The sequence below is a fragment of the Desmodus rotundus genome, chromosome 1, assembly GCF_022682495.2.
Source record: "Desmodus rotundus isolate HL8 chromosome 1, HLdesRot8A.1, whole genome shotgun sequence".
Classification (NCBI taxonomy): Eukaryota; Metazoa; Chordata; class Mammalia; order Chiroptera; family Phyllostomidae; genus Desmodus; species Desmodus rotundus.
The window spans coordinates 61,358,349-61,374,054 of NC_071387.1; the positions used below are offsets into that span (position 1 = coordinate 61,358,349).

At 35.5% G+C, this 15,706-nt stretch overlaps 1 protein-coding gene across 11 annotated transcripts in view; it reads right to left on the reverse strand.

Moving 5' to 3' along the window:
* NFIB (nuclear factor I B) overlaps positions 1-15,706 on the reverse strand; it is a 231,762-nt gene that overhangs the window by 2,473 nt on the left and 213,583 nt on the right. For all 11 annotated transcript variants that reach the window (XM_045193754.2, XM_024558396.4, XM_045193756.2 and 8 more), the window contains one exon: positions 1-3,993. This exon is cut by the window's left edge and continues 2,473 nt beyond it. In XM_045193754.2, the coding sequence (XP_045049689.1) occupies positions 3,864-3,993 (130 nt within the window). In that variant the 3' untranslated portion in view covers positions 1-3,863. The remainder of the gene's footprint in view (positions 3,994-15,706) is intronic.

A 15,706-nucleotide genomic window follows, 5' to 3' on the forward strand; every position in this document is an offset into this window, starting at 1 on the left:
AGGTAGGCGGGTCTTTAAGAAGACCCTTCGCTCTTCTTGCTACTTGCAGCTTCACAGATTCATTCACATATTTTTTTAATGGAGCTGCCCACCCGAACATTACCCCATAACTATATTGCTATAATTAAGATTTTTGCCATGTCTTTATGTACAGTCTCCTTCACTGCCTTTTATTTATTTATTTTCCTTAAACAAGCCTCAAATGCTTACGTCACTCCAGAGGAAACACTTCAGAGGCACTGTGAGTGGTGGGCTGCAAAGCAACGCGCAACAAAAGCTGACCAGTGCCACAGGACCTGGGACTGGAAACACCACCCCCTACTGATGTCCTTGGGTGACCTTCACCGTCCTGAAGCTCTGCAGTTTTGAGTAAGAGAGGGGCGTGCAAGACCTGCAAACGTGGGGCCCTTAGTCAGTATATACTTCCTGGTAAAAGAGGAGGAGGCCAAAAAATGGATTTGAGTCTATATATATAGTAGTATTTTTTAATAGTTTTATCTCAAAAGGAAAGGAGAAAAAAATGATTAAAAAAAATAGCAACACTTGAACTAGTCCTTTGTATTCAAGAGGCAGGCAGGAATACCCACAGTGTGTAACTTACTTAGCTAGAACTGCTCATTCACTGGCAAAAAAGAGAGCGAGTCTGCTCTTAAAAAATACTGTGTGTCCTGTGAGGTTGATGTGTTCACCTAATAGGTCAAAGATACATGAAGAACTTGGCTGAGATGATACTGGGCAAGTATCACGGAAATGACTGGACTTACTTTTGACCTTACGCTGCTTGGATCCTGCTGTGCTATTCAGCATCTGGGCTATCAGAATGAATGGGCTAATCAAATACCATTCTCAGGACCATAAGCATTGTTCCAAAGTATTCATTATTAAATGATATGCTGCGAGAACAATAGACAGTTTATTTTATTAGACCACGGCCTGGAGAAAGGGGGCCAGGGAGAGCCTCAAGACAGCCCCCATGTGTCACTAATTCTGAAAGATTTTCCTTCTAGCAATGAATTCCCTCAGTGGGACTCGGGGCAGGGTGTTTGGGGGGGGGGAGCAAAGTAAAAATAAAACCAGTCTCTACTCACCCTCTGTGCCTCAGGGGAAACTAAATCAAATATATATTTGAGGTACCATCCCTTTAAAAAATCCCATCAGCATCTAATGGGCTTAATTCATCCACAGGAACATTAATTTCTTAAAATCCTCTATTTCCCTTCTGCACTGGTTCTCAGTTTAAAAGGGCAGGTAAAATGAAAACTTAACAAGATTTATCTTTTTGTTCCTTAAAAAGTGAACTTTGATTTTAATCTGTAAGTCCAAATACATTTAATAATAGCAACAGTCTGTTTAATCTTCTGGATATAGAAAAAAGAAAATTCCAGCGCACGGCCATCCATTTGAAGTGGTGAGTCACAGGTAAATCACATCCTATTGTTAATGAAATGAAGAAATGGGGAGACGTGGTGGGGAAAGAATGTGGGAGCAATCCCTCCAGCTGGGATGATGTGTTTTGTAGGAGAAGGTATACTCATGTATTAAACCCCCAAAGTGTGAAACATCTGCTATGTGGATATTTCAACAAATATCTTTGCCAAATATGAGAAAGGCTCACTCTCCACTGTGGATCTGGAACTCTCAAGAAAAATTTCCACCACGGAAAAAGAAAAAAAAAAAGGTAAGACAGTTTGCTTTAAGCCAAGTCTGCCTCCAGGAGAATTTGTTGTGTTCACTTGTTCTTACTATTTCTATTGTCATGAAAACCAGAAATGAGTTCAGCTTGCACCCCAGGTGGGAAGTTAGAGAAGGGGGAACCTGTGGAAGTTGAAGTTTGTCACAGTAGGCAGAACAGTCGCTTTGCAGCCCAGGCCCATCTCAGGGTGCACTGCTTCACAGCTACACTGTAAAGTGTTAAAAATCCTCCCACCCACCCAGAATATATATATATGTATATTAAAAAAAATCCCCTGTCCATCTCTCAGTACACAAAAGGACCTCATCACACTGCAAAAATAGCAGTACCCACTTTGGTCAATTAAAACAAACAAACAAACAAAAAAGCATACATTATTTTTTTTTAAATCTGTGTACTTACCTATAATAACCAATACAGCTAAAAGCACTACCTACATAGGCAAAACGTGGTATTGCATAATTCGTATAAATTTGAAACCCCTCCCCCCAAATATTAATTGGAAGATGAAAAACATGAAAGGTTAATAGAAAAAACACCAAAATACTGAAAATATTGCTGGTCGATTACAATTTTTAAGCGGCAACTATACACAGCCATGATATGCTTTATAAATGTGAGATAAAGGTATAACTGTCTAAAAAATCCATGATGTAACACATTTTTCTTCGTCTGGAGTACAAAATATTTTGTCATAAAAATGGTAAAGATTTAAAATGATAATAAATGCAGCAAAACAAGTGTACTGATGTCACTTTTTTGTTTTTTTGTGGTTTTTTTTCTTTCTGTTTTTTAGATTTCAAGGCAAGGCACGTAATGTGGACATTATATCTTCGTGCAAATTAGGATTACTGGAAAGAGTATTTTTAATTAAAATTTTAAGAGACATAGAGGCAAAATGTGTCTGCCCATGCACACTACAGATCTGTCAATACAAGAAATTTGTCGAACAAGGCTAATGTCTGAAAGCACCATGCAAGTTTTCAGCACCCTGATTACATCTGTTGTCTCAAGAGTGCGTTTTTATCCTACACCCTGGCATTCCCAATTTGTAAACTGTGAGCTTTACCCTTGTGACATGGGTTTGCCTGCCTCTGTCTCTATAATGCAGATTTTATAGAACCTTTTGTACACCCTATGGGTTTTTGATGCAACCAGTAATTTTAAATAAATAAATTCGGCCTCCAAGGAGGCTGCAGCTAAACCAACGTTAAGTGCTGTGTTTTCATTAATTTTTTTCCTCAAGCATATGATTTGTCTTAATTGAATGCTTGTTTCATGCCCTCAAAAACTGAGGGGAAAATAAATTCATTCAAAATTATTTTAAATCCTTTTTTAATCCCCTCAATTTAGAGTCCAAGGGCTGAAGGACTTATAATCATGATTCCCCTTTAGATATAAATTTATAAATTGCACTTGCCTCTGTTAAATTTTTTGTGGGGAAAATATTATATTAATTTTTACTGTTGCATGCAGAGATAACACTTCACCTACATAGAGGCATTTCTTCCATAGAGCCTTTGTGTTCAAACTGTTTTTTTTTTCCTTTTTTCTTTTTTTCTTTTTTTTCTTTTTTTTTCTTTTTTAAGATTTCAAACTGGGTTAAACACTGGAAAAGGCTGGGTTAAGGGCCAAATTTAATAAATCTGTACTGACAACTAAAGGCTACAGAGATTTCATATATATTTTTAACTTTTAGAAATCAGAGTGCTTATAAAACGGCTGGCTCATGGCTCTGTCACCCAGCACCTCTGATGCCGCCTCCTAGCCTTCGTTGGTGAAATAACCAGGAAGAGTGATTTCCATGCGTAAACAACGAGAATACTAAACCAATAAAACTAGCTTATCATGCAAATATTAAGGCATCTAGAAAGTCAGTTAAAATATATTGTCATAGAGACAGAACATCTATTTCCCAGCGGACTTCATGTAACAAAGGCTACGTTTGCAGGGGCTGCGATCTACCATCAGTGAAATATCATCGACCCTTTTTATGTCATTACAGTTTCAACCTTAAGGGATTAGTGATTGTGAGTGCTGCAATTGCTGGTCTATTATCTTCTTTCTTCAGTTTCTTTCCTTTCTCCCTTTTTGTTTGTTTTGTTTTGTCCAGTCCTCCTCTTTCCATTTTTGAAAAATTTCTTAAAATATTGTTGTATTTCATATTCCCTCAGTTGCTTGTTTCTGCTTGAAGGAAAGGTTCTCCAATTATGTTCAAACCGTAATTTTGGACATTTGCCGGTAGGATGGGTGTCCTGTTTGATACTTGGAACGGAACCAAGCTAGCCCAGGTACCAGGACTGTTGACAGGAGATGGGGAGGAAGGAGGGAAGAGAAAAAGAAAAAAATACAATGTTAAAATCTATAACAATATTAGAAATATAAATTCCACAGGCATCAAATTGCTATTATAACTTTTTAAAATTACAGTTTAATATGAAATAAATGTGCTAGATTACAAATTTTATACATATATATATATACCATATGACCCACTGTTTTCAAAGAAGCTAAGACTAATTGGGAAGCAGAAAATCCTCAAGTCAGGTTCATACATAACTGTTGAACTCTGACTGAAGATATTCTTCCTAAAATATCCAATCTACGTTGATGTAAATACAATACGATTTTCTTATCAAAAAAGAGAAGGCAGCAAGTCTACAATGGTAGCAATATAGTTTGCCAGCTACATTCTGATCTCATTTTCTTTTATCTCAGAAGCAATTCAGTGACAAGATGGTTTTCAACTTTTTACTTGCCTATTGGTTGAATAAAATTCGAAGCTGTAATGAAAGTTACTTGTTTTCTCTTACAATAAGAATGCAGAAACATTTTTCAGGAAGGCCAGTGCATAACACATGACTTGACATGCTGGCACTAGAAGCCTGGGCATTCCCTGTCCCTCCCCACCAGTAATGTTACCACATGGGAGCTGCTCTGAGTTTGGGGAGCTGGGAAGGGTGAGTGGGAAGAATGCTGGAGGGTGTAAGAAGAAGACATTCTAGACCCTCTCCAACCAACTTGAATTTCACCTATGTTGGATTTGAGGCTGTTTAAGAAAAAAGTTTGAAAAACAGTTCTCTAATTGCTACCCGCCTAATTTCCAATTAAACAATTAGAACATGGAGGAAAATAACACCAGATCTACATATCACAAAACAACCCCACACCATACCATTTGGAGATACCTAGTCAGATGTATTGTTTGTTTCAACACTCAACTCAGAACAGTGTCAGCTAAGTAACAACTGCATAAATAATCATGAACCAAGAAAACATCAAACTGACAATTCTAGACTTAGTTTGGTCATGGTCTCACATGGAGACATAACTTCAATGTTTTAAATTTCATTTAGTATCCACTTCTTTACTTTTGCAATCACGAGGTGAGATGGATACTATCAATGTAGCTATCAACCTAGACACCCTCATTTATACACATTTGAATTCCAAAGGTACAAAAGCCTTTATAGAATATTAACTTCAAGGAATAATTTTGTCAAAAAAAAAAAAGAAAAAGAAAAAGAAAGCTTGGTACGTATTTCTTAGTTAATATTTCAACAGAAAAAACTCACAACAACCTTTTATGCTCAAGGGATTTTATGAATAGACAATGAGGTCCACGATAGCAAAGCCTATATCTCTCTTTCTGGACTTTATCTAATATAGTATTTAGCACACAGTAAATGTTCAATAAATTTTGGGGTAAACAAACAAATCAATTAAATGTTCCAAATCACACCTAACTATCTATTTTTGAAGACTGTTGCTCACAATTATGTCTTTTCAAGAATACATTGTGACTGGGCTCCTATACAAAGAAACCAGACATCCCTAAAATTAAAATTAAAGATATTGAGCATTAACTAAAATTAATTATGCAAGAAAAAAATTAAACAGTAACTCAAACAAGGCACACTTCAAACTAAAAAGATATGTCCTCATTATCTGCTAAAAAACATAATTCTAAAGACTAATAATAGTTGATATTGAAACCTTTTCTAAGAGACTTAATTGTTTTCACATATTTCTTTCTTCCTACACACTTCTCAACAATTATTTCTGTGTTTTGCACTACTAATTAGGAAGAATGTTACGTGATAAATCATGGAACTTATTTTCTCCTCAGCTGTACTTCCACCACACTTTGTTACACAGTACTATTACAGCATTTATGACTTCATATCATAATAATCTGTATCTATGATGATCTTACTGACTGCAAGGTAAACTCTGTAAAGAAAATGACCTTGTCTTACCAATCCTTACAGAGTTTGGCCATAGCAGATGTTAATCATTTCTTCACAAATAAAATAAATTACAAAAATGGAGATCCATTATTTTTAACCTGAAATAGGAAGTGTGCATGAAAAACAAAACAGACTAGCTCAAACTGATAATATTTGGCAGTAAAAGACAATGCCAACAACGGGCACATCGGCGACGGCCCTAAATCAAATGGGCTCTATAAAGTCATCTAGAGGTTGCATACTTTAGAAAAATAAAATATATCCTTAATGATTGAAAATAGACATGACTCCTTAAATGGAGAAGTCTACCTACTAATGGCAGAAAAAGACAAGAATTTAAGGCTTCTTTTGCAACAGTTCTCTTATTCAGTTCTTTAGAAGAGACACATACTGTTTTTTGGAAAATTCTCAGTAAAAATAAATTGATGCTAGTAGCTAACAGGACTCTTGTTGCAAAATATCTAACAAATTCAATTTAGATGTTTATTTGAACCTTTCCAACCTCTCATCCTACATTATGAGCATGTCAAAATTGAAGTGTGCAATATATTTGTCAATACTGTTTATGAACCTTTGGGGGGAAATAAATTTCAAACATTAACACTATGCAGACCCCATATATGAGTTTTACAAGTCTCTTATTGCCAATTTGTAGGTTAAGTTCAAAACTATAAGGCACTTTTTGGTAGCCCCACTGAAAACTATCTGGTAAAATGAGTTCAATTATAATAATAATGTAAAGAAAAATGTTCAAACAAAATAACTTAGATCACTTAATTTCAACGAGACAATGCCTGAAATTGCATAGGTTTTTGGGTAAAAATGTAAGAGTAATTTTTAAACATCTAACTCTCTCTGTATAAATAAATGTCAGTGATCACCAGTATGGATAAAATAAACACACATATGAATTACTCATCTATATATACAAACTAGTTATATGTAAAATGCTTAATAATGTTAATAATTTTAATTCATCATGGAATAAGAATTATCCAGATAATTTTATATTCAATCCAATAACTTGTGTCTCTGTCTACTAAGAGACATGAGAATGTAACTGAAAGATTTCAAAATACTAAGACCAAATGAAGCTACCTCAGCAACGTCTTCAGCACGCATTTACGTCGTTTTCATTACATTGTCCATTGCCAGATCAGCTTTTTTTTTTTTTTTGCAAACAGAAGATGAGCATGACTGAAAGTTCAAATTACATCTTTAGAAAACTACATCTTTAGAAATGGTATAGGTGAAGGCTATACCATTTTTTTAAAAAAAGGAATATAAGGACTTTGATAAAATCAGGTACAAAAAAAAGCAAAAAAAAAAAAAAAGATTTTGATAGTCCTTTAACACAAAGCAGAATTTACCCTAATGAATTCTACTCTATGTACACAAAATAGCAGGAAAAAAAATGTCTGATAACCATGGGCGACATTTTCACATTATTATGATCAAATGTTTCATATGACTGTTTCACAAAGGTAAGAAGCAAAGAAATTATTTTGACCTTAAGATGCATTATTAATATTAGTTGATGGTCCTGCTTCATTTTATACTGATCAGACTACCTCTGAAACATTTATTTCTTCCAGGTCCCGCTTTTCAAGAGAAACAAACTCTGTGTCAAACTCTGTGTCATTTTTTTTGGTGAGGAAAATCACCACATAATGTCATTTGAGGAACAGATAAAGGGAGACAGGGAAGATATACAACAGTTGCGTTGGAAAGAAATGTAGATTTCTGTCTGGCTCAGGTGGACAGAATTATTCAACACAAAGGCAGAAACTTCCAGAAAATAACCATTCTGAGGGCCTATTATTAGCAAGGTGCCATCTTCAGTATTTTACATATGCTATGTTACTTAATTCTCTCAGTGAACTCCTGAATATGCCATCATTATCCCCATCTCACAGATGAGAAAACTGAGACTTACTAAGAGCTTAAATGACTTGCCCAAATTTACCCATCTAGACCTCAGATATGAATCAGTTCTGCCTGATTCCCATAGCCATTTAACTATATTACACTGCTTCCCTTAGGAGGTCAGAAATTGACCCGGCATTAGAAGAAACATTTGAACAGAATTTTCTGAAGACAAAGTGAATTTGCTTCAGTTGACATTGAATTTCCCATGCTCCACACAGCTGGATCATAACCCAGCTAATGCAGCAGACTTGTACACAGAGTATGTGGTTGGTCTGGGTGATCAAGCAACATTGAAATTTGATATATCTATCTCCTCTGAAAACAAATCTACTTGAAGTTCTATTAGAGTGACCCTACGGTGAGGATTAAGGGGGAAGAGGATACCCACTTCTTCCTTTGAAAATGATACACTATGTATATATTCCTTATCCTGGATAAATTGGATAAAACAGTTGTCCTAACATCTACAAGAGGTAAATAGACTCTATACCTTTCAGTAAAAGAAGAGTGAAAATTGCTCTGAGCAAGTCAACATTTGATGGTTGTGTTTTTTTAAAGTATGCATTGTGTGACTGTCTTTATGCTAAAAAGACTTGGCCCTAAATGCTAACTCAGTAACCACCAGTAACCATGGGGTGCCAAATAAAATTACATGAGTCCTATGTCAAGTAAGAAACCAAACAAAGGCTTCACTTCAACTATTAGTCTTAGATGATTGAAATAATAAGAGCTAGTTCAAGAATTGCAAAACTTCTTATGTTACTGGTCTGTGTTTACCTGATAATGGGTTGGGTAACCCATTTGTCAAAAATTTTATAAAATGTCAAAGTATTCAGTAGACTAGTACTTTTTAGTAAATAACATGGCTCATTCAGGTTTTACATGCTAATTTAATCATCAGATCACCATATTTACTGCAAAGATAGTATGTATTCTTTCAAGAAATTTATAAAAATACTATAGGAACGAAGCACAAAAATTGTACATATTCATACATACATCAACTGTATCAGTAGCAACATTACTTATATATAGCAATAAAAATAAGCAGTTGCCCAGAAAATAGGACAATAAATAAAATAAATACCATAACTTAAAAGAATGGTTTGCCTTTAATTCCTTTATACCTGTCTCAAATATCCCCAAGAAGGAAAAATTTTTTACTTCGTTGGCTAAATATTAATTTTATGACTATAATATTAATATACAGATATTATTAATAGTATCTCTTCCAAAATATGTAGTAAATAATTTTCTGTGTCAGTAGCTAAAATCTGCCCAGAAGAAAACAAAGGCAGGGTAATGAAGTATTAATTAAATTAGAAACCACGCTGCCTTGGGTTGTAAGTGCGCACATTTGGACTGGCTGTTTATTGCGATACGACACAAAGGCTGCAGAGAGCACCTTGTGAAAAAATGCTCACTCAGACCAGTGGAAGACATATGCGTGTATCAGTGGTGTTTACGTATCCACATATTTAAGAATTATTTTATATATATATATATAAAAAATATATTTAAGAATTCATTAATGTATAAAAACAAAGAAAATGGTATTTAATATACTAGTAGCTAGAGCATTTATATAGTTCATATTAATAACTGTCCTATATGCTTGACCTACTTTAAAGCTTTCAATCTTCAACACAAACCTATGAGAAAAGTACCGCTATTTTTCTGATCTTACAGATAAGGAAACTGAAGCTAAGAAGTTAAGTATCTTGCCAAATTCATAGTGTTATTTAGTAAAAGCCAGGATTTCAACTCTTAACAGTGTGGTTCTAGGATCTATATTCTTACCCACTATACTTTACCTCTTTCACAAAACACACTTTACTTTTATCCCTGGAAAAGAATTTATATTATCCCTGAATTATATATGGGAGTCTATAAATTAAGGTCCATATCACTTAGATACACTGAGGTTCCCATGAATGTATAACTCGAGTTCAAATTTCAACACAAATAACTGTATTTTATCCAATTCCAGATTCTTTTCGGCTGAATGCAACATTTGGCATTGTTTTCGTGCATACGGATGTGGCCGCATATCAGTAATCTGTCTGTTGAACTCCACTTCAGATGCGAATAGACTAGAAGTAAGATACACAAAGTGCTTTACACAGGTCTTGGATTTCTTCGATTTATTTTCCCCATTTTTAAAGCTCATTATTGCCATCTGAATGATCCTATTTGCATGCACGATGATTTCTAATGATTATTACTATTTGTAATAATCTGTATCAGAAAGCTCCCTGGCCAGCTCTTACCTGAACTCCAAAGTACTCTTGTGGGCTCTCTGGGAAACACCAAATAGCATAAACTGCAGGTGGCTCATGGAATTATTCTAACTGCAAGCAATAGCACTTCATAGTAATGAAAGAGAAATGTATTTCTTTCTTAACTAAGTGGGTAAATTGCCCTCTTTATTGCTACTCCTTGGGGACCAACACTTTTGAAATAACGTATCAAACAGTAAGTTGTCAAAGCTCATTAATTTATATTCAATTGTTTCAGATGTGCTTGTTATTGGGGCACATTGGATTTGAATATTAACTTTACTCTGTGTGAGTGCTGGCATCTTCTAAGTAAAATAATGCCATATGCCAATGGAATATGGGACCACTACAGCTAAGTATTGCACACGCTCATTAAGTTACTGCCCTCTTTTAGTAAAGAGCTCTCACAAAATCCTAGAAGACCTTTCAAGAAGGCAATCTATATACTTAAAAGTAATAAAAACTTATTTCCTGAAAATGTTTACTTTTAGATAGAAGTACAGAAAATACCCTTCCCCTAAATAGGCCAAATTTAGATTTGTAAAAAAATGATGTTTGATATTTTCCACATTTTAGAACTGAAAATGAAACAGAATCATTATAAAGATAACTGACTATAAAGAAATCACAGCACACACACACACATACATATGTATTAACTTAGGTAGCAATGGGAGGTTTCAGCCAATTAAAAAATACAGAATCATCAGGGTCACAGTAGTTATTTGATTTCTTCCCACAGACTGTACCACAGAAGAGAACCCTGCATGTACATTTCCATCCTATTTCTCTAGTCTGCATTCGTCTCTATCCCTGGGCTCCTTTTCAGTGCCATTATCCCAAGTGCCACTGCTCCCCTTATTAGCATATGTGAGTCTTCAACAGCAGACAAAATTCTCTACAAAAACAGAGCTTCCAAATAGTGTCTTTCACTAGAGAAAATCACCCAAGGCATACTAAGTTAAATAGAAATGTAAGTTTATACAAAAGGAAAAAGTGATTCTTTCCCAAGTGATTTTCACTTAAAAATGTTATTTGCACAATTTCACCTCTAAATGAAAGAACTTATTTGTATCAGAATTTTGAAGCATAAAATTGCAAATGATTGAGGAACTGAACATGTTTTTGTATTACGCCTGCTACTCTGTTCCCATGTGCAAAAAAAAAAAAAAACCACTTTCACATAAAACAAAAATGAACACAGGAGAGAATAACTAATTTTCTACAATTTCTGAATATTCAAAATTTGTGTTCTTTAATTTCTTGAACTTAAATTTCTTGAACTTGCCTTTACATTTCTCTTTTGTAATTACGTTTATCTACTTACTCAGAAGCTGTGTTACTTAAGTAAATATGACTGCAAATTCACTATATACCTACTAACAGCGCTAGCAAACATGAAAATCACAACAGGTAAATTGATAAATAGTGCGTTGGCTGATGATGCAGCTGATTTCTTACAGCCGTAATACATGTGTAAATGCTACACTTTACATCAAACATCTGCAAATAAAGTAGGTGTTGAATATAATTCTTTCATTGCAAAGGGTTAATCAGCAAGGTTTACATTTGGGAATTTTCTGAATCTCGCTCCTCCCTATCCTGTAGCGCTGCCAAAAATCATCTGACAGGAAACGTAAGATTAAGTTTGTCCTACCTAAGCGAACAAAGAGTGCTCTGAACAGGCCACCGGTTTACTGCAGAGCGGGAACTTTTCTAATCCTGCTGGAATCTGCAGTGCTGCTCAGAAAATATCATGGCAAAAGTTGTTTTCTTTTCCTCTAACATCTTGTCTCTGGATCATCTCATTTTGGTCACACTGAAGAGCCTGCTGCTTCTCCCATAAAGGTTAACTTAAAGCTCCAAACATAATCATGTGGAAAATGGACATTATTGATTCCTATGGTCCATTGTTCCCCTATCCTAAGTCCCTGAAGTTCAAGTTCAATCTGGAATTACATCATGTCTGGTTTCTCCTGGTTACCAGACGGCTTGAGACGTGACCACAGCTACAGAAAAAACAAACAGCCTTCTTCACGCTTCGGCTCCCCTATCGATTCAAACGTAAACTTTTTTTCTTTCTCTCAAGTATGCTTCAAGTATGGAGCATGGTTAATTTAGAGATTAAGTTCCAAATTAGATTATCTAATGGCATCTTAATGGATTGCTGACCCATTTCCTGTGGGATGGCAGCATGCAAGTCTGGCTGGAATACAATTAATTTCTTAGGAAGTGTTCTGAAGAGTTTCCTAGATAAAAAGGAAACGTTGTGTTGTGCAAATCTTCCTTTATAAATGAGGAAAGTTAGGCAAAACTAAAACAAATCCCAATGTGTTTTTAAACAGCCAGATCACAGATACTGCGTATGGGTGAAGACCATGTAAGATCATTTTAAAGAACAGTAACATTTTTAGTTTTGATTTCATAACAGGTGAAAATAATTTTGATGAGAACAGAGTAATTGTTTTAAATAGATTATTCAAATATAAAGAGTGACAACAGTTAGCAGAGCAGCCCTGTTACCAGACAATGGTCATATGCAATTTTAGCTTTTGCAATTTTCCTCCTTGAACCAGAGATTCTTCAGTTCATCTACCTTATCAGCATTTCTATCGTAGTCCCTGAGTGGTGCTAGGGGCCCAGAATGGTGTGTAAAAAGTTGAACATTTCTAACACACTTTAGAGCTGACAGCTGAAAAGGAAATTCAGCACTCTGAGAATAAAGCTCCCCTCAGGAACTCCAGGAACACCCAGCTGTTGTGTTGTAGTTATGTGTCAAGATAACAAACTGAAAGCAGGAAATGCTAACTAGTGAATTCATAGGGATGGTCTAAGTGTAATGTTGAAATAAAAGTTAACTCTTAATATTACCTACGGATATGTCACGTACTGCCTTTACCATACAAGTACCATATGCATATTATGTGAGTGTACCCCTGTATACACACATGCATGTGTACATATGTGTATGTATACACGTGTACACACATACACCATATACTCACCTACACGCATACACATACATTTACATGCAAATATATGGTTCACAAACCTATACTGAAGATTACTTTGTTTAAATATTCATTCTTAAATCACTGCGAACATACATCTTACAAGGACAACTGGATGGGCAGCACAAGGAAGACGGCAGGTTCGGGACAGTGTTATGCAAACAGGGTGTGTGTACGAAATGAATGCTACTGCTCCTTCCTTTTTGCCCTCCCACTCCAGACCAACCAGATCCAAATAATCTTTACTGGCTGCTAAATTTCTCTTGGGAAATCAAGCAACTCTCTAGAATTGCAGTAATAAACGACAATTTCTTACAAAAACATGTGTAAAGTAACTACAGAATGAAGTATTCAACTCATAGAAAGGAACTGCTAACACATGTAACATGTAAAATAGCTGATAAAAGTCTCTTTGGTGCCATTCAATTATGGCATCAGCAGAAACACAAAAATCCTTCCAATTATTTCAGTAAAATTCTTCATTTATTCATTATTTCAGAGGCTGAGCAAATGGTTTGTGTAAACATATCCTTCAGTAACACTCGCGTGTTTATTTTAGCCATCTGAAGGCTTCTTCTATGTTTATATAAGCAATCAGACACATACAGCCACTCACTTGTGGCTCTGCCTTTTCCTGAAAGGGGTGAAGGGGGAGCAGAGGGAATGAAACAATAAATCCAGTTTCTCTTTTGCATAAAGCACTCCCTCCAATGTTTTAAAATAACTTATGTTTATATTATTCTTGGATTGTCCTTCGGCTTTCTTTTTCATTCAATTATATTGCTCTCTTATATTCAATAGCACAAGCTATATTCTGGCTATAGTTTCAAGAAAGAAAGCCAGTTAGGGAATTAACTGCTATATTTGTTTATACCCACATAACTCACATACGCAACAATATAATTTATCCACATTGGAGGACAAAACTCAGACACAACATTGCCCTTATGAACAACATACGCAACTCATCACCTATCCCCCCCTAAAAGCTGGGCCCCTCCTGACTCAAGCAGAAGCGAGCCCTTCACCAACAGATTTCACTCTGCGTTCACTGTGATATCTGACCTTTGGGTTAGACAGAAAAATTCACACAGGTGCAAGCCACACACACACACAACTCACAAAATTCTAAGGTCAAAACAACAAAACACCTTCAGGGTTGCAACCTAGTAAGTCTATAAAAACTTTCCCAAAAAGTATGCTTTGGTTCCTAGGGGAATGTTTATACATTGGCGGGTGGGGATGGGAGTAGGAGTGGGGGTGGGCCGTGAGGGTGCCAGGCAAGAGGAGGATGGAGGAAACCTTCCAGCTTTGATTACACTTGCACAGCCCCCTGGGCACTGCCATTTTCAGTCCAGAAAAAGGGGCTGCATTTGACATGGAAACACCTCTACAGGAGGACTGGCCTAAAGCAGAACAGGGGCAACCACGGCAAGTGAATTGTACGAGGAAATTAATGGCAACAAGCAATCAAAACAAAATAAAACAAAGTGAAGCCAAAGCACAAACAAAAAACAAAACACTTTCTTCGGCTGGCTTTTCTACTACAAAGTCTCTAGGGACTGCCTTTTGTTAAAAACAAAAAGCAACAACCACAACAAAAGCAACCTGATATTTTCTCTATTTCATTAAGACAAGGGCAGGTTATTTCCTTCTTTGGTCGAATAGATCTACATTGCTCATATATTTTCAATTTATTCAGATAATTTTAAAGTTGTAACAGTGCCCTGAAATTTTAGATGTCTGTTATCTGCATTAAAAGTAGTAGTGTTACAGACACTTTTGATGCTCTTTTGCAGTATCCCTTCTAGAAAAAAAATTAAGTTTCATAAATAACCACAGGGTACAAACTATAAACCATAAACAAATTATGAATATGTTGTGCCATAGGCATGGCTGACTTGTATTATCAAATATGGACTCCACTTGTGCCTATTTTTGAAAACTATACCAAAGCAAACTGCTGTCTCATTTGAGTAATTTTTGTTCTGAACTGTATGGTACTTAGATTTTAAGCATCTGTACCCTCAGTGTTGGGGTCCACCCACCACAGAGATCAGTAAATACCTCTTGAATGTATGAATGGAACACATGCCATTACCAATCATGTGCCTTCTGAATCATGATAAAATGGGAAGAAAACCAGAAGTTACCTTTTTAAAGCCTTTGAATCATTAAGGCCATCTATCTATAATTATCTACTAATTTAAAAATTAAAATTTTGAGAGGGGGGAAATGACATGTTAACTAAATAAATTCTGAAGTTTTTCCTGACCTATCACCTGAAACTGACTACTATACCAGTTTCACCAAGAAGGGGATTTGTGACATAAACAATGTTCTCCTAGGAACTGAATTTAGTTATCCCATTAATTTACTCCAATATATGTAGGTTCTGTGGTGCTTCCTTGTCCACTCACCTTTTCCTTTTGGGGAGATATCAATTTTTTCTTTGAAAAATTACTAGAAACTAGATATAGTTATATTTTAAATCTCCAATAATTTATATCCTTATTTGGCTTTAATGTACTTTAAAGGTGCTAT